Source organism: Myodes glareolus, chromosome 19, assembly GCF_982192425.1.
Source record: "Myodes glareolus chromosome 19, mMyoGla1.1, whole genome shotgun sequence".
Taxonomy (NCBI): Eukaryota; Metazoa; Chordata; class Mammalia; order Rodentia; family Cricetidae; genus Myodes; species Myodes glareolus.
This window is the reverse complement of record NC_142044.1, coordinates 40,689,292-40,711,771: the sequence shown is the minus strand read 5'-3', so window position 1 is coordinate 40,711,771 and position 22,480 is coordinate 40,689,292. Positions and strand designations below refer to the sequence as shown.

At 52.4% G+C, this 22,480-nt stretch overlaps 1 protein-coding gene across 7 annotated transcripts in view; it reads left to right on the top strand.

Moving 5' to 3' along the window:
• Cacna1i (calcium voltage-gated channel subunit alpha1 I) overlaps nt 1–22,480 on the top strand; it is a 118,907-nt gene that overhangs the window by 16,468 nt on the left and 79,959 nt on the right. For 6 of the 7 annotated variants that reach the window (XM_087898955.1, XM_087898954.1, XM_087898952.1 and 3 more), the window contains exons 1-2: nt 19,587–19,693; nt 20,494–20,627. In XM_087898955.1, the coding sequence (XP_087755081.1) occupies nt 19,601–19,693; nt 20,494–20,627 (227 nt within the window). In that variant the 5' untranslated portion in view covers nt 19,587–19,600. Of the gene's footprint in view, nt 1–19,581; nt 19,694–20,493; nt 20,628–22,480 lie in introns of those variants that run through there. The other variant, XM_087898957.1, reaches the window with a different exon arrangement.

Below are 22,480 nucleotides of genomic sequence, written 5' to 3'. Positions count from 1 at the left end.
TCCATCTCTTCCATCTCCTCCACCTCCTCCATCTCCTCCTTCCTCCTCCATCTCCTCCATCCTCCTCCATCCTCCATCCTTCTCCATCCTCCTCCATCCTCCTCCATCCTCCTCCATCTCCTCCATCTCTTCCACCTCCTCCATCTCCTCCATCCTTCTCCATCCTCCTCCATCCTCCTCCATTCTCCTCCATCTCTTCCATCTCCTCCATCTCCTCCATCCTCCTCCATCCTCCTCCATCCTCCTCCACCTCCTCCACCTCCTCCATCCTCCTCCACCTCCTCCACCTCCTCCATCTCCTCCATCTCTTCCATCTCCTCCACCTCCTCCATCCTCCTCCATCTCCTCCATCTCTTCCATCTCCTCCACCTCCTCCATCTCCTCCACCTCCTCCATCTCCTCCATCTCCTCCATCTCTTCCATCTCCTCCACCTCCTCCATCTCCTCCACCCTCCTCCATCCTCCTCCATCTCCTCCATCCTCGTCCATCTTCCATCCTTCTCCATCCTCCTCCATCCTCCTCCATCTTCCTCCATCTCCTCCATCTCTTCCACCTCCTCCATCTCCTCCATCCTTCTCCATCCTCCTCCATCCTCCTCCATCCTCCTCCATCTCCTCCATCTCTTCCATCTCCTCCATCTCCTCCATCTCTTCCATCTCCTCCATCTCCTCCATCTCTTCCATCCTCCTCCATCCTCCTCCATCTCCTCCATCTCTTCTATCTTCTCCATCCTCCTCCACCTCCTCCATCTCCTCCACCTCCTCCATCCTCCTCTATCTCCTCCATCTCTTCCATCTCCTCCACCTCCTCCATCCTCCTCTATCTCCTCCATCTCTTCCATCTCCTCCACCTCCTCCATCTCCTCCATCCTCCTCCACCTCCTCCACCTCCTCCATCTCCTCCATCTCTTCCATCTCCTCCACCTCCTCCATCTCCTCCATCTCTTCCATCTCCTCCACCCTCCTCCATCCTCCTCCATCTCCTCCATCCTCCTCCATCCTCCATCCTTCTCCATCCTCCTCCATCCTTCTCCATCCTCCTCCATCCTTCTCCATCCTCCTCTATCTCCTCCATCTCCTCCACCTCCTCCATCTCCTCCATCCTCCTCCACCTCCTCCATCCTCCTCCATCTTCTCCATCCTCCTCCATCCTCCTCCATCTCCTCCCTCCTTCTTTCCCCATCCTCCTCCATCCTCTTCCATCCTCTTCCATCTCCTCCATCTCCGTCATCTCCTCCATCCTTCATCTTCTACCTCATTCTTCATCATCCTTCCACATCCTTCATTTTCTACCTTCTTCCTCCCTTCCTCCTGTCTTTTCCCGTCTTCCTCAGGAAGGTCTCCTCAATTCTGAATGTCTGGTGCTGACCGTAGCGACAGTTGCTGTTTCTGTATTGGGGTTGGGATTCAGTTCTCAACCGGAACATCAGATCACAGCTGGGATGGTGCCAAAGCAGAGTGAGGTTAGGGATTCCAGGCTCAGAATCAACTAGTCTAGAAGCTTCTGTGATGAAGTCTAAGAGTTTACATGTAGGATTTAAGGCTGGGTAACAGGAAAACTGGACACTTCAATAATCCAAGCTCTGAAAAATTCATGTTCCAGATGTGTGAACTTGGCCGCTGGGATGTTGTGTGCCTGGGGTTCAGGGACCTAGCACTTGGGACTGTGATCACAGAGCTGAGGCTGAAGTCTCCTAGTAGATAGGTAGGTGGGAGCCAGGAGACTGCTGCATCAACAGGGGACTTTGTGACCGGGACTTGGAAGACCTCAGAATAGGCTTCAGGTGCTCAGAGACAGCCTGTGTTGGAGAGGAGGCTCCTAGGAGGCTTTGAGGGTCAGCTCTCCTAGTTGGAAATATCTCTCCAGCAATCAGTGGGAGCAGTGCCAGGCAGTGTCTAACCTAGTCCTTCTCAGTGGGAGGAAGTTAGGGTAGTGTTTCAATTGGTGCCCCTTAGTGGGTATGTAGTACTCAACTTAGTTCTCCTTGTGGGAGGGCCCTGGGTAGGGTAACGTTTAACCTCGTCCTCACAGTGTTAGGGGAGATGTGACAGCACTTAATCTAATGCTCCTCCATAATGGAGCCCTGCTTGGATTTTGGGCTGTTGGCATTTGGGGGTCTGGACAGTCTTGCACATTATAGGATGTTGGTCATTCCTGACCTTGGGCACAGAATGCTGAGCATCCCTAGGTTATTGTGACCACCAGATATAACCCTTTGCATGTGCAGTCTCTGCGAATGGTGGCTTAGCTCCTTGCTAAATTGAGCCCAAAGGGTAAAGGCCTGCAATGTTAGGCCTGGCAAGGAAGAGCTGCCCCTCATTATTACCAGTTGCAGGCAGGGCAAGGTAATGGGGGGTCAGTCCCCAACAATCCATTCTGAGCTCACATTCCTGGTTCCTGGGGCCCTGGCCCAGGGTTCTTTGGAACTTGGTGCTCCTGACTCAGCTTCTTGTGCAGCTCAGAGCCAGCAAAGCCTGAGTCACTGCCTGACTCACTGTGAGCCACCAGGCTGTGGGGACCCTCGTAGGCGGGGACCCCGTTCACCCAAGCATCAGCCTACTCTCTGCCTGGCCTAGGTCTGGGGCACTCGTTAGCAACTGGGAGGCCTCTGGGTTTGCGATGCACAGACTGCGCTGCCATTTGACTCACAAGGGGAGACGAGTGTGACTTGTGGAAGGTGCTGGTTACCTGAGTCACACAGACTGGGGCTGATTCTTCTGTTCATTGCTGGGCAACCGTGACCAGTGTCACAGCCCCTCCAAGCTTCATTCCCCCTGTGGGTGGAAGAGGGCGGTGGTGTTCTCTTCAGGGGACATACTGAAGGCCAGTGTCGTGGGGAGGGGGATGCAACAGCGGAGCTTCACAAAGGAGCAAGGCTGGCATGGTTACCACCGCATTGAGAGTCATGGGGCGAACGGGCCCTCATGCATGCACACACGGCTCAGTAAACACTTTACCTGCAGGAGATTCAATAAGATGCCAGGCGACAGGCCCTTAGATGGAATGGAATACCTTCAGAGGACATTGTTCCCAGGAAAAATCTGATTTCAGCTCTGTTATTAACATGAATCACTGTGAGTCTGGCTGCTCATGATCAAGCCAAGGGTCAGGACAGATATCAATTGACCATGGCATCTGCCACCTGCCCCCTCCTCAAGCTGTGTCTAATCTGGAAGCTTCCTTCCTATTCCCACCGGGTTTTCAAATCCCCACTTAGGAGTAAGTGGTTGCACATGCTCACGTTCATTGCCCATCTTGGAGACTCACCTTTTCTGTCTCTGTAATTGGGCCATGACACAGGGTTAAAGGTGGCTCCCCTCAGGCCTCCAACAAATGTCCACCTGCTGTGGTCTGGTTGGCGGGCTCTACCTGCAGCATTGTCTTTAACCATCCTAGCCATCCTTGGAGACAGGTGCCTTCATGACCCCGTTTTACAGATGAGGACAGTGAGGCTCACCGAGGTTAAGTTACTTTTATCCAGCCAGGTTACACAGCCAGCAAGTGGCATAACTGGCCTGAGCCCTCCTCTTCCGTCTCCTCCCACCCCTAGCTTTATCTGGAACTCTGCTGCTACCCGAACCCAGTTGCCAGAAGTTTGCTTGGCAACTTCAGGCAGTGGGGTGAGGTCAAAGGTCCCTAGGCTCTTGGTGTGTATACTCAGGAACCTCCTGACAGTGGCCAGCTGGGCATACCTCTGTGGCCCCTCCCTCTCCTGTGTGCTCCTCAGCCAGTGACAGCCAGGGCAGAGCTGTGATAGGACTAAGCATGGTGGGGAAGCCAAATGGCTGAGAAGACCTCTCTTCTGCTTGGGCTCAGGCAGGAGCCACCAGCTGCTCAGTGACCTTGGACCAGTCCCTTCCCTCTGGATCCCTTTGTCTCGTTCTGCTTGTAGAATGACAGGACAGGCAGCAGTTTGGAAGGCAGCCAGGCGTTGACTTCTTTGCTACCTCCTTTGTGGAACTCCAGCCCACTGCCTGCTGGGGCTGATGAGGTGGCCAGTGGCTGGTTCTGGTATTTACTCTGGCTGAACTGGCTCGTCTCTGGGTGGAAATGGAATGGGTCTTGTTGTGGTCACAGCCCTGGAGGTTTATGCTGGTCATGAGAGACTCAGAGTGTCTATTCATGGAGGAAATGGGAATGATGAGCCCAGGGGCAGCCGCGGAGTGCCAGGTGTTTCATAGGCCACGGTGGTAGTCGTTCTGTGGCCCTAGGAATAAAGACTGTGAGACCTCCCAGAAAAGGTGCTTGGGGACCCTGATGACAAGTGATAGATCCTGGAGCATGGTCCAGGGGTCTAGAGAGGGGGTTGTGGGGGAATGCTGCAACCTTTGGGGCTAGTGTTGGACACAAGTGACTCAGTGAAGCCAGGGTGTCTGCATCTTGGTGTCCGAGAGAATGAAGGCCTGAGCCTGGTTTGATGTTGAGTGGCCTTAGGTGAGGTCCTTCCCTTGCTGCACTTCTGCTTGTGTGTTTGTGTAACAGGGCCATGGTGAAAACTGGTTGGGGACATCGGGGTAGGGTGAGAGTTCCAGGGCCAGCACTGGGCCAGCTGCTAAATGCTGAGTCTGGCTGCATGCATCCTGACATGGCTGGTAGAGCTAACAGGGCCTGCAGCAGCTGGGTAGCTGGGCACTGGTGATGGGCTCAGGAGCCCAAGGAATGCAAGTGGGAAGTGTGTGTTGCTCCAGGGTAAGAGCCGACATAGTGTGTTTATGTGTGTGCGTGCATGCTCATATGTGTGTGTTGTGCGGGTGTGTGTGCACGCGTGTATACGCAATGTATATTCTTGAGTGTATGTACATGTATGACGCGTGCTGGGACACTGTAAATGTAGGAAGGAAAGGAGAGTCTAGCACTGCAAAAGACCCGTCCTCATCACTGCTGCCCCTGTCTCGGTCAACTGGTCTGGCCCTGTCTCTGGATTGAATTCTTCTCAGTTCTGCTCTATCAGACAGGACTCCAAGCTGCCAGATAAAAGCAGATCTTGGATCTATCAGTGTGTGTGGGGAGGCTCTGGGTCACTATGAAGTCCCCTCCTCACCATACTTAAACATTTTTGTTGTTGTTGCTTTTTAAAGATAGGGTTTCTTTGTAGCTTTGGAGCCTGTTCTGAAACTAGCTCTTGTAGACCAGGCTGGCCTTGAACTCACAGAGATCCACTTGCCTTTGTCTCCCCAGTGCTGGGATTAAAAGCGTGTGCCACCACCCCCCAGCCACCTAAACCTTTTTTATTAGGGGTGTAGAGGGTCTGGGGTTAGGCTTTTGCTGGCCCTTATCCCTCATGCTCCATGTAGCAGCTGGTCTTCTCCCCCTTTCTTTCTTCTAGAGCAGAGACGGGGCTCAGACTGTGTTGTTTCCGGCAGCACCTTGCCTGGATATGCTGTTCCCTCCCAAACTTTCCTTTCTCCTGCAGGCCTGGGGTTCCTGATCTTGTCGTCCTTCACAGATGCCTGGAGGATGCTGCTTCCTCTCTCCCTCCTTTCTTTCCTCCCTCTCTCTGTCCCTCCCTCCTTCCCTCTGTCTTCCTGACTCAGCTATGGGGTCCCCTGGTCTCTGCAATGGGCTCAGCATAGTGTAATGGCCAGGACTTGAGGTGTCTGCTGTTCACTCTGATTGACTGCTGCCTTGCTCCTGGCCGTCACTCTGTGTTCTACCCTAAAGCCCAGACCCACCCGATGCTTCCCCATGGGGTTTGTGTTCCTTGTTGTCTGTACTATTCTCCCCACTTCTTCAGGGCTATGAACCCCAGCAGCTCCACACAGTCTGGCTTCCCCAAACCCCAGAAGCAGGGCTGGTGTCTCTGCTGTCCTGTCAAGCCTGGGGTTAATGTTGGGTCAGCATTCTGTCTCCATGTTCATGTCTCTGCTGCTCTGTGGCTTTGTCACCTCCCGAGGGTGTGTGTGTGTGTGTGTGTGTGTGTGTGTGTGTGTGTAGTGTGCTAACTCTATGTCCTTTAGCTGGGGAGTGGGGTGAGATGGAGACCTAGGAGGCATGTGTTCACCCAAGGTTACCTGTTGAATGTTAAGAGGTAGCACCTCTTATATAATTATATATTATATGTTATAAGCAGGCTGCTTAGTTAGAACCCAGCACTGTGGACCCTCTCATCAGGCTGCCTGGCTCAGTTCCCTCCGGGTAGGAGGGGCTCCCTGAAGGGAGCTGTCCCCTCCTCCTCCAGCCCTGGCCTAATGGGACAGTCCAGACGGTGGCAGGCACTGCTGAGAGAAGCAACACATGTCCGGGAAATTGTCCGTTTCCTCCATCTGGTGTGGAGAAAGTTGTTTTTCTCAGAAATAAAAGTCAGAGTCAAGTACCATCCCCCAAGATGCAACTTGAGGCCAGAGAAGAGACTGCGTTCCAGCTGGCCACCAGTGTCCCAACAGCCACTTAGAGGTGCTTGGCCAGGCTGGGGATATCCTAGAACTTCTGGCAGCCTCGGGCTCTATGCTGGAGAGTTCTGTGTAATGAGAGCCACGGGTGAGAGGCTGCCTGTGACGGAGTCCTGGGGCACTAATGAAACCTAACTGCAGGAAGGGATCGTGTCATCTGGGTCTCGCTGTATGAATAGGAGTTTCCAGAGAGGTTGAAGGAGTGTGATCCGGTGGAGGGAACGGTGGAGACTTGCGGTCCTGGGACAGTGAGGCAGGGACTGGAGAGCAGGCTGTGGCCAGGCAAGGGCTGGTACGTGTAACACTGGGTGGTGGTATAGGGACATGGCAGATGACCAGCAGGGATGAGCTATGGACACTCACCCTCACCCTCACTCTCCTCCCCCTTTTCTTTTTCTTTTAAATATCAACTAATTTATTATATACATATGTGTACATGTGTGTGTCTGTGTGTACATGTGCCATGACATGTGTGTGGAGGGGTTCTGAGAGAGACAGCCTGCATCTGGCCAAGAGGTTCCTGTGGCGGTGACATTGTTTGACTGCATCTGTTGTTCATCCAGCGGGAGCTGGAACTTCCTGGTTCTGAATGGAGGCATCCCAGGGTACAGACATACCCCATGGCCACTAAGCAAGTCCAGCACCCTTGGTCAAAAGTAAGAGACAGCCATGTCTCAACCCTTCTGAAGCAGAGTGGTGGAAAAGCATGGAAGAGGAATCCTGGGACCGACCACAACAAGATAATGAGGTGAGTTTGTCCCAACTTGGGAGCCCACCAAAGCCTCACTATATAGAATAGAAGGAGCGTAGAATGAAGATGCCGAGTGGAGCCACCCAGCCTGGAGGTGAGGGTGACAGGAGGTGACAAGTGACCCATGAAAGTGACACAGACTGACTGGGGACGTAAAAGTGACTGAATTCTGTGTAAGGCCTCTAAGCTGACTTTGACTTGCTGTCTTCCTCAGACCATCAGGATGTTGTTGGGAGACAAATGCCCTGTTCGTTTCCCTCTGAGAGAAATCAATAGTCTTTTTAATCAGACGGAATGTCTTTCTGCTAATCTCCCCGCCAGTTGCTGCACCATCGTGATCTGCCACGATCTCTGCGGTACTGGGACAGATACTTTGACTTCTCTGGACTCTGTGTCCCTCTAGGGTAGAAGTCCCTCTGGGGATGAAGCTACAGTGGGAGAGGTTCCTAGACCTACTGTGGTCACTGCCAGCTTGTGGTGGTGATGGGCCTGACTTAGGTCTGTTTTCTGCAGGGTACAAACATGGTGACCTTGGGGCTGAGTCACACTTTCCCTGGGTGTCAGTTTCCTGACCCATACCATTGGGAGCTGGAGGTTGCTGTGAGGCTGATTTTGTCCCCAGGGAACATGTGACAATGTGCATGGGATAGCCCATTCAGATAACTGCCTGTCTCAAAGTCACCTGAGGGTGAGAACCCCAGGTCTGGGGGAAGAACAGGATCAGTATGAGCTGGGTCTGGGACAGCCTGAGAGTGTTTCTCATGCAGGTGGGAGGAAACCCTGTACCACCCAGGCCTCATTCACTGCTGGAACCGCTATCACCTTCAGCATCCTGTGTCTGGCACCTTCCAGGAACCCACCTGTCCATCTGTCTTCTGTCCACACATCTACCCATTAACTCATCATCTGTCCTTTTAACCACTCACGCACCTACTCATCCATCCATCCATCCATCCATCCATCCATCCATCTATCTATCCAACCACAGGTCCATCCATCCACCCACATACACATGCACCCATGCATCCATGCGTCCATGCATCCATCCATCTGTCATCATCCATCCACCCACCTATACATTCATCCATCCACCCATCCATCATCCATCCATCCACTCATCCACCCACCCATCCATCCACCCATCCATCATCCATCCACCCATCCATCCACCCATGCATCCCCTTACCTGTCTTCCATCTCTCCATCCATTCATTTGCTCCCCCACATCCACTCACAGACCTTCACATTGTGCAGCATCTATTTTCTTTCTAACCATCTTTCACCTGTCCTTCATGAGGCCCTTCCCTGCGTCCTGCCCGCATATGCATCAGCCCCTCCACTCATCCGCTGGTCCATGTTTGGCAAAAGCTAGTTGGCCACCCCGTCACCTGCCTCCTGTCATCTGCTCAGTGCCAAGACAAGTCTCTGTTGGGCGCTGTTTTTCTTCCCATGAAGCCTTTCCAGGGCCTTTGGTATGTCATGTATGCTCCCCGTCTGCTAATTAGAGAACTTCTTGTGCTCAAGCTCCACAGTCCATGGATGCACACCTCTTCCCCAGGCCTTGACCCCCATCCCTGTACAGAACAGGTATGTGGTAAGGCTTTTGATGGAGTGCCTCTTAGCAGGCAAAGCTGAAGTGGTAGACAGTGATGAGGCTGGATGGTGCTAAGACAAATGGCCTTGAATGCCAAGCTAGTGTTCAGGGCTGAGAGGAGGCTGGGGGTGGTGTGGTGTAGGGCATCCAAGCTTTTGGTTTTGGGAGAGCTGCTGGGCTACATGTGGAGGATGCATTCTAGAAGGCAAAGCTGAGGGAGGGGACTGTCCAAGAGACTCCTAAGCTGCCTTCTTAGGGATGTGGGGTGTGAGGAGGAGGTGGAGAGGATGGTTCTGGTGGTGAAACAGACAAATCTCCAAGGTAGGTTGTAGGGTTCAGAGGAGTGAGTGGTGAGGAGATAGTGAAATGGACAGGTTGCTAGGGTGGAAGGCAGCTCCAGGGGGCTGTGGACAGGTCACTAGGGTGGAAGGCGGCTCCAGTCTGGGCCACTTCCAAGGCTGGTAACAAGGTGGAAATACACAAGAATGTGTTGTGTACTGAGGAGAGTATGACATGTCCCCCTTCATGTATGATGAAGTTGGGGTTGAGAGAGATCTTTGGTGCAGAATCTGGGGGACTCTTGCCTGGCTGCGAGTGACAACCTTGGACTCTGGTCATCCCACAAAGGCCATCAGCAGTTAGGTCAGGGAAAGGAGAGGCAAGATCCCAGGGCTGGCACCTGTGACCCAGTGTTGGAAGATAGAGTCCAGGAAGTGTGAGGACCAGACTGGGATTTGGGGTGACTGACCCCTCTGGCTGGGGAGTTCCTAGGACAGGTGTCTTAAGCTGGGGCTCATGAACTCTTTGGGGACAAGTTGAGTTTCATGGCCCTGTGGCTCAAATTTAGCATTTCTTTTTAATAACAAAGGCAGACACACCCACACATCACGGTAGTTCTTGCCACCGGAGGAGAGAGTCATGAGTGCTTTCTGTCACCAGGGTCAGTCACTTGGATTAGCAGGCTCATCCTTCATGGTGTCAGATTGTCACATAACCTCAGTCTCTTGGCTGGGCCTTGCTACTTATTGTGTTGATAACAAAACGTGCACTTATATAAAAAACCATCTTTTTCTTGGTATGTGACGCATATCTGCAATCCTAGTCCTTGGGAGGCTGAGGCAGGAGGATCTAACGTTCGAGGCTAAAGTCTGGGCACCTTTAACCCCAGCACTGAGGAGAGAGAGTCAGCTGGATCTCTATAGGCTTAAAGCCTGTCAGGTCTATGTAGTGAGTTCTAGGGTGACCAGGGTTACACACAGAGAGAGCTTGTCCCAAAAACAAAACCAAAACACAGAAAACAAAACCCTCAAAAGTCCGAGGCCAGTCTAGTCTAATGAGTAAGACGCTGTCACACATTTTTTTTTTTTGGTATTTTTGATAACTATTTTAGTATACTAGGTTCCCTTTCTATTCCTAAGTTTTTTAGAAAATTTACACTAAAAATGGTTGTGGGCTGGTGAGGTGGCTTGACCTATGAAGTTGCTTGCTGCCAAACCTGGCAACCCGAGTTCAGTTCTTAGGACCCACACTGGTTGAAGGAGAGAATGAATTCCCATGGGTTGTCTCCTGACCGCCACACACGTGCCATATCGCATATATGTGAATAAATAAATAAAAGAATAAATCAATAATTTCTGTGTTTAAGACAGAAAAGATGAAGAACCTGTGTTCTCAAAGAAGAGGAGTTGGCCAGTTCTAGTGCCGATGGCTGGGAGCGAGGGAGAGGTGGCTATGAGTGTGTTGTGTGTGTTGTGTGTATTGTGTGTATTGTGTGTGTGCGCGCACATCGTGCATGCGTGCTGTGTGCTTCTGTGGGAACACACAGATGAACATGAACAGGTGTGTGTTCTGGGGCAAATATGGTAAAGGACAGGTTACTGGAGGAGAAGCTGCCCTCTGTCTCCACCGGGTCTCTGGCGTCAGGGACCAAGTGTCCTTCATTCTGATTTCTCAGCACCAGGCACAGAGGGAGGCCTCCGTGGAGGAGTGTTGCAAGGATAATGAGCAATCCATGTTGAATAAGGAGTAGTAGATGTGGAAAAGGAGAGGAGAGGGCATTCAGGACAGGAAGCCGAGTGACAAACCCCTCCCCAGCCTCCACGGTGCCTCCACGCAATGGGAATCTCACCTCCTGAAAGCTGCAGACATCCTGTGTGGCTGTCCTAGGGAGGACTCCGGGATTTGTTGAATCGGATGGTCATGTTCTGCCATGAGGAGCACAGGCTGCCCAAGTCTGGTCAGTATTGCTCATGGGTTGTCTTAGCAGATGCATTTCCATTTGACTACTGGAAGTCATAGCGAGTTCTGTAGGTGCAGTTTCTGTGAGGTGGGCTCCTGAGGCCGAGTCTGCTCCTGGGTAGCTGTAGCCCTGGTGACTGCCCCACCCTCTCTTCTCCAGTGGCCAAGTGGTATGTCTGGCAAGTCTTCTTGGCCAGAGCCTCTTTCCTGGGGACCACCCGCCCTAGGTTCTCTTCCAGGCTGGCATCTTTATCCGCTCTCTGTTGCCACCTCCACTCTGACTGTCTGTGCCAGGCATCATAGCTTGCTGGGCATATGGGAATCAGAGACTGGACAAATCCTCTGAATTCTCATATGGTGGGGACTCTGAGAGGGGGCTGGAGACAGGAAGGCAGAGAGGCAAAGAGGAAGAGAAGGGGGTGGATTTGTCTCTTGTCTTAATTTTAAGGGACTTCGGGGCTTGCGAGCAGAGCCAACAAGGCTTGGCTGTCTCTCCTCCAGGACCCTTCTTGTCACTGGGGACAGGCAAGCCGAGTGGAACCTGTACCTTTGTGTGCCAGTTCACTTCCTGAAGCAGCTTTCTGCCCGACTCCGCTGCTGTGCTATTTGGGGCCGGTTGTACAGTCTCTAGACCGTCTTCTCCGTGACTGGGAGCTGAATGTAGTAGCATATGCTATGCCCGTCTCCTTGGGGTGCAGTAGGAATGGTGAGGGATTGCAGGGGACCCCATTCTGACTAGGACTTTCCTTAGCCATGCCTGCAGGTAAGTCACTGAGCCGGAGCGCAAGGGCTGCTGAGGATAGCAGTGGAGGCCAGAGCCAGTGGGGCCCCAACATGTTGCCTGTGTGTTTCATCTCTTCATTTTGAGTCAGGGTTTTGTATAGCCCCGTCTGGCCTCACACTTACTATGTAGCCAATGAAGAGCTTCTTCCTTCTGGTCTTCACCCTGTTAGGATTACAGGAATATACACCAGGGATCGAATCCAGGCTTCATGTATGCTAAACAGTCAGACACTCTGTTGTCTGAACCACACACATCCCATCTTCACCCACACACCCCCGGATTTTTTTTTTTTATAATATTTGTTCATTTTTATTTTGTATATATGAGTCTTGTATGCATGTATGTCTGTGTACCACATGACTGACTGGTGCCCACACAGGCCAGAAGAGGGTGTTGGATCCCCTGGGGCTGGAGTTACAGATGGCTGTGAACTTCCGTGTGGACTCTGGGATCAGAACCCAGTCCTCTAGAAGAGCAGCTAGTGTTCTGAGTCATTTCGCCACCTTGTGTTTGAATTGTTGCATTTTTATTTTTTCCTCAGAGAAGTTGTTCTGTACTCTTTCCTTCTCTCTCTCTCTCTCTCTCTCTCTCTCTCTCTCTCTCTCTCTCTCTCCCCACTCCCTTTCTCCCTCCCTCGCTTCCTTTTTTCTTTCTTTTATTGACACAAAGTTTCAAACTTGAGATCCTCCCCCCTTAGCTTTCTGAGTGCTAGGATTGCAGGTGTGTGCCGCCCTCCCTCCCAGCTTCTGTTTTTGCTTTTCAGTGATGTAAAACACACAGGCAGGTGAGCTCACACGTGGTCAGGTCCATACAGTTCCCTACAATTTGCTTCTGTGACCACCACTCGGTTTGAGACCATCTCAATCCTTGGAAGCAACTTGGTCCGCTTCTCCCGTGGCGATTTCCCCACCCTGCTGCTACTCGGAGCGCTTTTGCCTGATTTTAGACTCCCTAGACCTGGATGCAGATGATCTTTGTGTGTTTGTCTTCTTCACCCAACAAAGATTCCGCTCTCCTGCTGTGTATATTGGTCGCTCGTTCTTTTTCCTGGTTGTGTAGTATACCATCATGGAAATATCCGACGAAGTTTCTCAGTCTTGGCGTTGTTGACAATTTGGACCAACCGTTTCTTTGTGACAGGACTGTCCTGTGCAATGGAGGTGTTCGGCAGCATCCCTGGTCTCTACCTACTGGATGTCAGTGCTCGCCTCCCCCAGCCTGAGTCTGTGTTCAACTTGAGTAGACACTGTTAAACAACTCTCCAGAATGACCATTGTCCATAAAATGAGTTGAGTCGATGAATGAATGAATGAATGAATGGGTGAGTGGATAGCCTTAATCCCCAGGCATTCAAACATGGTAGCCACTGCCCTGTGGCAGACGCAGTAGGACCACGTATCAGGAATGGTTTGGCAATGGGGCCACACTCTGGGGACCTCTAGGGAATGAATTGAACTAACTTTACCTCAGTACTGATGTACTGAGCACACATGTCAGCTACACAGCAGACACTCCATAGATGCTTGGGAACCTGGCCACAGGAAAATAGAACTGGCTCAAGACCTGGGCTGGGCAGAGCAGCCCTCTGAGGTCCCCCGCCTGAGCTCTCCACTGTCTCGGGGGTAGATCGAGGAACTTTGGCAGGGAGACTGCTGTCATGTCTGTTCCTTGTCATGGAGGACTTGGCCCCAGCCCCTGTCCTCCACTTGACATATTAGACAACTGAGTAGAACCCTGGGGAAACGGATCAGATTTCAATTTGACAAAAATAAAAACAAACTTGGTCACTCCCGCCTAGCCCAAGGCCCCCTTCAGTGCCCCCATCCTCAAGTATAGAAGGCTCACATCAGCTATGAGGGAAGAAGGATGGTGGTCGTCATGGTAACCATGCAGGCCTGTGGCTGCTCTTTGAGAGGAGGCTGCCCTGGAGGGCCTGCTTAGGAGAGTGGCACTGTCCCTCTACCTGGTCACTTTTCTGTCTGGGTCTGGCAGCTATGTGTGTGTGTGTATGAGGTCCTTGCATGGTGGAGTTCCTGGTGGCCCTGAGCCCACCCACCCTGGCCCACATTCTGGTCTTCTCAGGATTCAGTGCTGGGCTGTGGAGTTCCATATTGATTCAGTTTGGTCTTTTAAGGCTGGGATGGCAAACACAGCCTTGACTTTCTCTCTTGAAGCCGCCAGTCAGGAAGAGTAAAGCAGGGTCCCCTGAACACCCAACATCAGAGGAACCCAGGTCTAAGGTGCTGAGCCCAGTGTGGCCAGGGTGTGGTTAAGAACATGGTACCTGGAGTCAGCAAGAATCAGTACAGATTCTATCACGTCACATGCCATAATGCTGGCTGCCTCAGTTTCCTTTTCTGTCTCTTGGCAGCAGCAGTAGTGTCTCAAGCTTGGGTTTTTGTGGGTTGCCCAATTCTTTTATTGCCATTGTTTCTGAGACAGGGTCACTGTAGTCCAGGATGTCCTCTAACTAGTGATCCCCCTGTGGTAGTGGCGTGTGTGTTCTACCATACCCAGCCAGGCAGATTCTCTTTGGAAGGCTATACGCTGTGAGGCAGCTGTCATCCAAAGGACTTAGAAAGACACCTTCAGCTTCCACCCAAGGCCATAGTAAGCAATGAGCAGAGAACATCCAGGTGGGATCTCTGTCCCCTCCATTATCTAGGAGACCCCTGGCTCTGCTGTTCCGTTGACCCTGCTGGGCTGGCTCTGCACACTGGGAGGAACCTCCTGGCTCCTTGCTGCGCATGATGACCTTCCAGGATCTATGTAGCCCAGGCTGGCCTCAAACTCAGACTCATCCTGCTTCTCCCTCCCGAGTGCAGGATTGCAGGCCTACGCCCGCACTCCTGGCTCGATGTTTGGCTAGAAAGCTCATTAACAAATACTCTCAGTCACCCGGGGGTGTTTGTAATCAGCAGGCATTCACTAGGCACCTGGTATACAGCAGGTGCTTTGTATGTTCTCATTTTTCTCTGTGAGGCCTTGAGGACTTCGGGAGGCAGTGACACTTGGGAGGGCTGGTAAGGGTCCAGGCTTCTATTGGGTTCCTTTAAGTCTGGTGGGGCTGAGGTGTTAGAAAGTCCCTGCCACCCACGAGGGTGTTATTGTTGTCTCTTGAGCCTGCTGAAAAGCCAGCTTTGCCACCAAGGAAACTGCATTGATCTGATGGGCATTGATTTATTCCGTAGGCTCTTCAGGGGTGGTCATCGGCTCTGGGACTGTTTAGGATGACAGGTAGTTCTTGGACAGGTGGGGAAGCTCAGGACTGGTGGGTTTGTAAGACCCCTGTGACTCAGGGATCCCCAGGGGTCAAGGTGCTATGAATTCTGTTTCTCTCTGGCTCTCTCTGTGCTCAGCCGAGTCTCTGTTCCCATGAGCTCTTCACGCAGTGGGGCCTTGGATCCCACGCTGTCTCAGGACTGAAGGGGGCTGCTCCACTGTCACCCCTGAGAGTCCCCAGACAGAGAAGGTAAGGTTGTTGTGGTTGTGTCCCCATTGCACATCCTTAGATGCCAGTCCAGGGCTTTGTTTCTGACTGTGAGCTATTGATTTCTCCATTCTCTTGTGAGGACAGCATTCAAACCCCACCTGTTTTATAGCCCAGAATTCCCAGTCTGCCCTCTTGGGGTCTGCATCTCTTCTTCCATTTCCCCAGAACTCAGTGTGGCTTGCTTGAGCTCTAAGCTCCTTGGCACATTTGACCAATGATGGGAAAGTAGTTATTGGACCAGGCCACCAAGCTGCCAAACCTGGAGGCGCTGACTCCCCTGACAGCTCCTCCCTCACTACATCCTTGGCCTGGTTCATCTTCCAATAGGCTCTGGGCCTTTCGTCCGTGAGCCAGCGGGAATGTGTCAAGAGCAGTGGGCGGCCGCGCTGCACTGACCTGACTTCTGAGCCTTGGAGCGCTTGGATGAGTCCCAGGTTCTGCCATCTGGGATTTCCCCTTGTGCCTGAGGCTGGCAGGAGCAGAGGGACCCAGGGGCTGGACCTGCTCTGCTGCCTGCAGGGCCTCTCTGTGCCCTGCTTAGGGTAGCGGAGCTACAAAGGAAGTGGTTGGTACTTGTAGTTGCTCAGCCTGACCTGCAGTGTGACTTTGGGGAGATCACATTGGCCCTCCAGACCCACTTCCTGGGCTCTCCTGGACGGACTGTAAATGATGGTTAAGGTCATCTCCCTAGGGAGCCTGGCATGAAGCAGTCACAGTGACTGCCAAGTTCATCACTGTGGTATGTGCTAGACTGGGTGGGTGGAAGGCTGGGCACCAGCTGGGGAGGGCAAACGGTGGAAGCTTTTGGAATGGGTGGCAGATGAGTGGGGGTTGTGAAGGGTGGGCAGGGGTTTGCCTTAGAAGAAGGTAAAGCCGTAGGCTCGTAGGTAGCAAGAAGCTTAGTCTGCCCTGGGACCAGCAGGAGATTTAGCCATTGAACTCATTGAGCTCAGAATGCAGGAGGCCTTGGGTGTCAGGCTAAGGGGGTGACGGGGAGCCAGGGAAGACTTGAGAGCAAGAGAGAGACAGACATGTGTAGGTTAATCTGGAGGAGACACACTAGCTCAGGAGCAGGAAAAGACAGGGATAGTTGTACACGGGCACTGCCTCTGCAGCTGGCTACTTGATGTAAATCTGTTCTCCCCTCCCTACCAAGACAGGGCCTCAAATAGGCTAAACTGGCTTCAGACTCATAATGTAGCTGAGGAAGACCTTCAACTCTTGATCCTCCTGCCTCTGCTTCCTGAGTACTGCTGGGCCACAGGAATTGGCTACCATACTACCATGCTTGGCTTTATGTGGTTCTTGGGATGGAACCCAGGCCTGTGTATGCACTAGCGAAACACTACCAACTGAGCTGAATCTCTAGCTCCACCCCACTTTTGCTTTGAGTTTTTGGTTTGAGTTTTGGAGATAAGGTACTTCTGTGTAGCTCTAGCCAGCCTTGAACCTCCTGCTTCAGCCTCCCTAGTGCTGGCATTACAGATGTGACCACTATGCTTGGCTAAATCTGTTTCCCTTTGTATCTTATTTAATTTCTTCTTTTCTATGTGGGCTTATCAAGGAGTCTGAGGATTCAGTGCCCGGCATCACATGGAACCCACCAGAGAGACAGGGACCAGAGCTGCAGCCCCAGGAGAGGCTGGGACTGGGTCAGGGATGTGCCCTGAACCCAGGGAGGCAGGGACAGCATTTCAGAGTCAGGACATATGACGGGGAGGAAACACAGGCCATGGAGTTCTGCATGTCTGATGTAGACACATCCCTGCCATGTGACCCAGCAGAGGCCTTGAGTTTCCCCATCTGTAAATGGGCCTGAAAGGTGCACTTGGGTTTGGGTCTCCAGGAAGGGCAGAGGCAGCAGAAACTGGGATGTGAGGGGTGGGGGTGGGGCGGGGGAATCAAGGGGAAATGGGGATGCTCGCTGGTAATTAGAACGTTTGAACTTCAAAAAAGTTAATTAACGATGAAGCTGCTGCTGGAGCTATGCTTGGGCTCAAAGGGGGCCTGGCAGCGACTGAAATTAATTACAGGCTATGGCGGGAGAGTGGCAGCCAGGCCAGGGACAGGAAGGAGCAGGGCAGGGATGGAGGCCTTGGAAGTAGCTTTCAAGGTGAGCAGGGTCTGGGAAGCAGAGGGGTCTGTTGTCATGGAAACTAGGCCAGCTCTCTTAGCAGGCAGAATGGGCCCAGTTCACTGTGGTCGGGATCTGGCTGTGGTGGGCTGGTGTGGCTTCATGGTGCTGTGAGCTGGGGTTGGGTTGGTGTGGTCAGGGCCCTGAGAGAAGATCATTTATTCATCCGGCAAGCCTTGGTTGAGCGTCTGCGTGCTATTACAGTTTGAACTAAGAGTGTGTATCCCAGCTACCCGAACTCTGCCCTCGAAGTGGGCAGAGACAGTGAGCATCATCTCTGTGGTCTAGAAATGCTTGAGAGAGATGCCAAGCTGGAGGGCTGTCAGGGAGGGGCTTCTGGGGTTGAAGAGGTGGGTGGAACTCCTCATAGGAAGTGTCCATAAAGGATTAGCCCTGGGGAGTCTTGGGAAGTGTCACCCCAGTGGAAGGGACAGTTCTTGCAAAGGTCCTGATGTGCATGTGCCTGAGACCACACAGAATAAGCAGGAGGCCCCAGGTAGGAGGAAGGCAGTCAGGGGAAGGAGAGGAAGGTAGGGTTTGCTGGCCAGCTTTCCGAAGGGCCTCTGTACTTATGCCAGGAGAAGCTGGGAGCCGGAGCAGGGCTCTGAGCAGAGGAGGAAACATCTCCCTGACTTTTTTGTTTGTTTGTTTATTTTCCAAGGCAGGGTTTCTCTGCATAATCCTAGGTCTCTCTCTGTAGACCAGTCTGGCCTTGAACTCAGAGGTTTGCCTTCCTCTCTCTCCCAAGTGCTGGGATTAAAGGTGTTTTTAATGGCTCACTGATGCCATTAAAGAGGAGGGGTTGGGACAGCCTCCCTGGACCTGTGAGGTACCCCCTAGACACCAGTAAGGAACCTTGGGGAGCTTAGAATGGGAAGGGACTTGCTTGAGACTCCATAGCCTTGCTGGGACTGGAGTTTGCATGCAGGCCCTGGTCTCTCTGACAACACATCGCCACTCTATACCCGGATGCTAAGTGATGGGGTTAGGGATACGTGTGCAGACAGCTGGAGGCAGGGGCTGTCAGACTCCCTCCTAGTAGATGAGAAACACCCCCCGCCCCGGGTCAGTCGTCACCTTCAAGGGAGGTCAGACCCCTCAGTCTGGAGGTTGACCCCTGAGTCTGACTTTAGTTGTTTATGCTGTGTATGGTTTAACTTCATTTTCCCATGCTGCACTTTCTGGGGGTACAGATCTTAGGCCCCAGGGCTTGGACAAGAGAGGAGAGGCCATTTTGGGAGAAACGAGCAGACTCTAGCTCTCTTAGCTGTATCATGACAACTGGGGACTGTGAGTGACAGAGCCCTAAGAACTCTGAGTTTTGAGTGCCTGGTTAGATAGATTGAGATAGGCAAATGTGGGTGGAGTCAGCCATGGCCTAAAGAGGGGTTGTTAGCAGGGGGAAGGGGCACTTAGGAAGTTCTCCTCTGCCTGGGCTGTAGAATGCCTTATTCTGCTGGTGGCTTGTGGCCGAGTGAAGAACTTTAATCTTAGTCTGGCTCCAGGCAGCAGTTTTCTGCTGGGCAGGGCCTGAGGAGACTGACCCTTTGGGTGGGGATGACCTACGAGCATCAGCCAGAGGATGGGGAGGCCGACCCTTTGGGTGGGGATGACCGACGAGCATCAGCCAGAGGATGGGGAGGCCGACCCTTTGGGTGGGGATGACCGACGAGCATCATCCAGAGGATGGGGAGGCTGACCCTTTGGGTGGGGATGACCTATGAGCATCAGCCAAAGGCTGACTGTGGAGATGGGCAGGTCAGGAGAATGTGTCCAGGAGGCCTCAGAAATGCAGCAGAGCCCTTGAAACTGGAAGTTGGAAGTAGGAGGCCTCTGCAGAGGGAGGGAAGGGTGGGTGATGGGAGAAGGTGGTCAAAGAAGGGTTTAGGCATCAGAGCTATTGGGGCTGGGGACCTTTCTGGGGGCCACGCCTTCCTGCATGGGACCGGGGCGTCCTCCACTGGAAGCTTCGGTGGTTTGGTTTGGATCCTTGCAGAGTGTGGCCTTGGTCTCACTGCTGTGGTTGGGCAGAGCCAGTTGCACACTGCACACTGCACACTGCAGTGGTCCTGGGCCATTGTGGGGTCCAAAGAGGCGGGAGGGAAGAATGGGCCATGTGTCTGTTCCTGGGATATCACATTCAGGAGCGTAGCACCTTAAGCCGCACTGCCACCAGTTTGTCCTTGACTCTGTGTACATGGTTCGAGTGTGTGAGCATGCTGGTCATCCTGCTGAACTGTGTGACCCTGGGCATGTACCAGCCATGCGACGACATGGAGTGCTTGTCAGACCGCTGCAAGATCCTGCAGGTGAGCTTCTGAGTTGTCTCCTTCCTCCCTCCCATCTGGGGTGTCCTCTCTCAACCTCAGGGCTCTACTCTGGCAACCCTCTACTTCTCCTACCTAACTGCCCCTCCAGCCCCCTTTGGTTCCTCACCCCATCCCATTCACAGCAGTGAAGTGCACTGGCTGATGCTTCCCTGCTTATAGCATGCCTGGTTCCCTAGTGGTCCCCCTCCCCATGTCTTTTAGGAGTGTCCTCTTGCATTTCTCCTATTCTTGCTTCTCAGATCCTGGGTGGGCCCTGATGTGGCATCTGCGTGGGTGGGCAGGGTTTGAGGAACCATAGAACAGGGCTCTAGGGATGCACCCATTTTGCAGAAGTAGACTATTTGAGGCCCATCCCTAGAAGCCAGACCTGAGTTTTATTTTAATTCTGCTATGTAGTTGCTGTGTAACCCAGGGCAAGTTGCTTGACTTCTCTGAGTCTTGTTTATTTAGCTCTAAAGTGGACTACCCACCATATGCCATTGCGAGAATTAGGGGTGAGAATGTAGTTCCACAATTAGCAAAGATAATGAGGGAGAGCCTGGTGATCAGCCCCTGGCCCTTGTCATTGCCTAAGCTAAAACAATGGAGAAAATGGGCTGTGTAGCCTTGGTAACTTCATCCCTTCTCTGGGCCCCGAACTCCTCTCTGTGAAGTGGTTGAGTGGACCGGGGCCTCAGAGGTTCTCTTCCTGCTCCACCTTTGACCTCACAGTGGCTCTGACTTCCACTCCTGCCCTGAGAGTTCACTCTGCCCTGTGCTGTCTTCCTCCCACCCCACAGGTCTTTGATGACTTCATCTTCATCTTCTTCGCTATGGAGATGGTGCTTAAGATGGTGGCCCTGGGCATTTTTGGCAAGAAGTGCTACCTCGGGGACACGTGGAACCGCCTGGATTTCTTCATCGTCATGGCAGGGTAGGTAATGAGCTGTTGTTGGTGCAGGCCAGCTGCCACGTAGCTAGCCCAGGGGCTTCTGGGAGATGATGGTGATGCTGTGTGAGAATGTGGGGCCTCTGGTCCGGGGACAGGAGAAATGGTGCTGTCTGTGGACAGACAGCTGTCTGGTCCTTCGGCCACCGTGAGCATCTATTCTTCTAGATGGGCAGTGTAGACTGGGTGTTTTATGTTGATTCATTGAATGCTTTTGAGAAAGTCACTTCACCTTGTGAAGCCTCCATTTCCCCATCTGTAAAAGGAGTAAAGACATTCACTTGGTCAAAATGAACACCAGGAAGTGTTGCTGCCAGCAGCAGCACCAGCATCACTATCATAGCCATCACCACTATTATTATCATCGTTGTCACTTTCCTCACCGCCTCTGTCACCACGTTGCTGGTATCATTAGTCATCACGACCACCATAATTGTTGTTACTGTTATCATAGCCATCATCGTCATCATCATCATCATTATCATCACCATCATTATGATCACTCACCATCATCTCATTTTCGCCGTCATAATTATAGTCATCTTCATCGCCACATCATCTTCTTACTGCAGTCCGTCATCATCATAACCATTACCGTCAGCATGATCACAACCGTTATCGTTACCCTCACCACTGCCATAATCCACCTCACCGTAACCATCACCACCGTCGTTTCCACAGTTGCCACCACCACCGCTATTGTTACCATCGTTGTCACCATCCTAGTTGTCACCGTCATGGTCACCACCACATCATCATTCCCACCACCTTTACCAGCCCTGTCACCATCGTCACCGCCATCATCACCGTTATCACCACCATCATCACAGTCAGCATCACCATTATCACTATGGTCGCTCAGCAGTCTAGGCAGAGGGCAGATTTCGACGTCCCCTGACCCCATTTCTGGTCACTTCTAATGAAGCATGAATGGCTTTAGTGGGAGGATGACTTAACCCAGGAATTTAAGACCAGCCTGGGTCATTGAATAAGACTTGATGAAAAGGAAAAAGCCACATGCTACGGCCAGAGAAGCCAAGGGAAACTAGGTCCCATTTACCCATTTGGAGTGTCACTCAGGCTTCCTTGCTGCTTTCCTGGAGTCTCTTCAGCAGCCAGGGATGCAGAGGGTTCTGCTGAATGTGGGTTTTGCCTGGAGGCCAGGTGAGAGGGAGAGAAGGCTATCTGCAGGCCAGTCTTGCCAGGCTCACTGGCTAGGACAGTGCCCACAGCTCTGCCGTGGTGAGGTCTGCCCACACTTGGACTAGGGCTCTGAGCAAGGTGCTATGTTTTTGCTGAGATCATTTAACCCAGGAGTCTGATGGAATCAGGCTTGGGACAAGGGGACTTGAATTCTATCCTGAGGAGGTAGCATATGAGAGGTGAATGGCTAACAGGTACTAACCATACTTAGCCATGGCTCCCCATGGCGGGAATCAGGAGAGAAGAAGGCTGGTGACCGGGGATGTGTGCGCGCCTGGTTGTGTGTGTATGAGCATATGTATGCGTTTGCATGTGAGTACTTTGCCATCCGTAAGGGACAGCAGAGTCACCTACAAATGACCGAGAGGGACACTAGAGACGTAGCGGCCCAGGAGCTCTCAGGCTCTGTCCTCCACTCTGTTCCAAGCATCCTTTTCTGATGGTGCTCTTCAGACTCCAGGCCCCCTTGTCCCTAGGGATTTGGAGCCCGCCTGAAGACAGTAGACATCAGATGGTTTCTTGGGTACCAGGTCATCACCTTTGTCAGGTGCGTTTTCCCCGGGGCTAACTGGAGAATACCCATAAGTAGAGTTTCAAAGGAAAGGTTTTGGAGAGCATCAGTTTTTAATATTGGC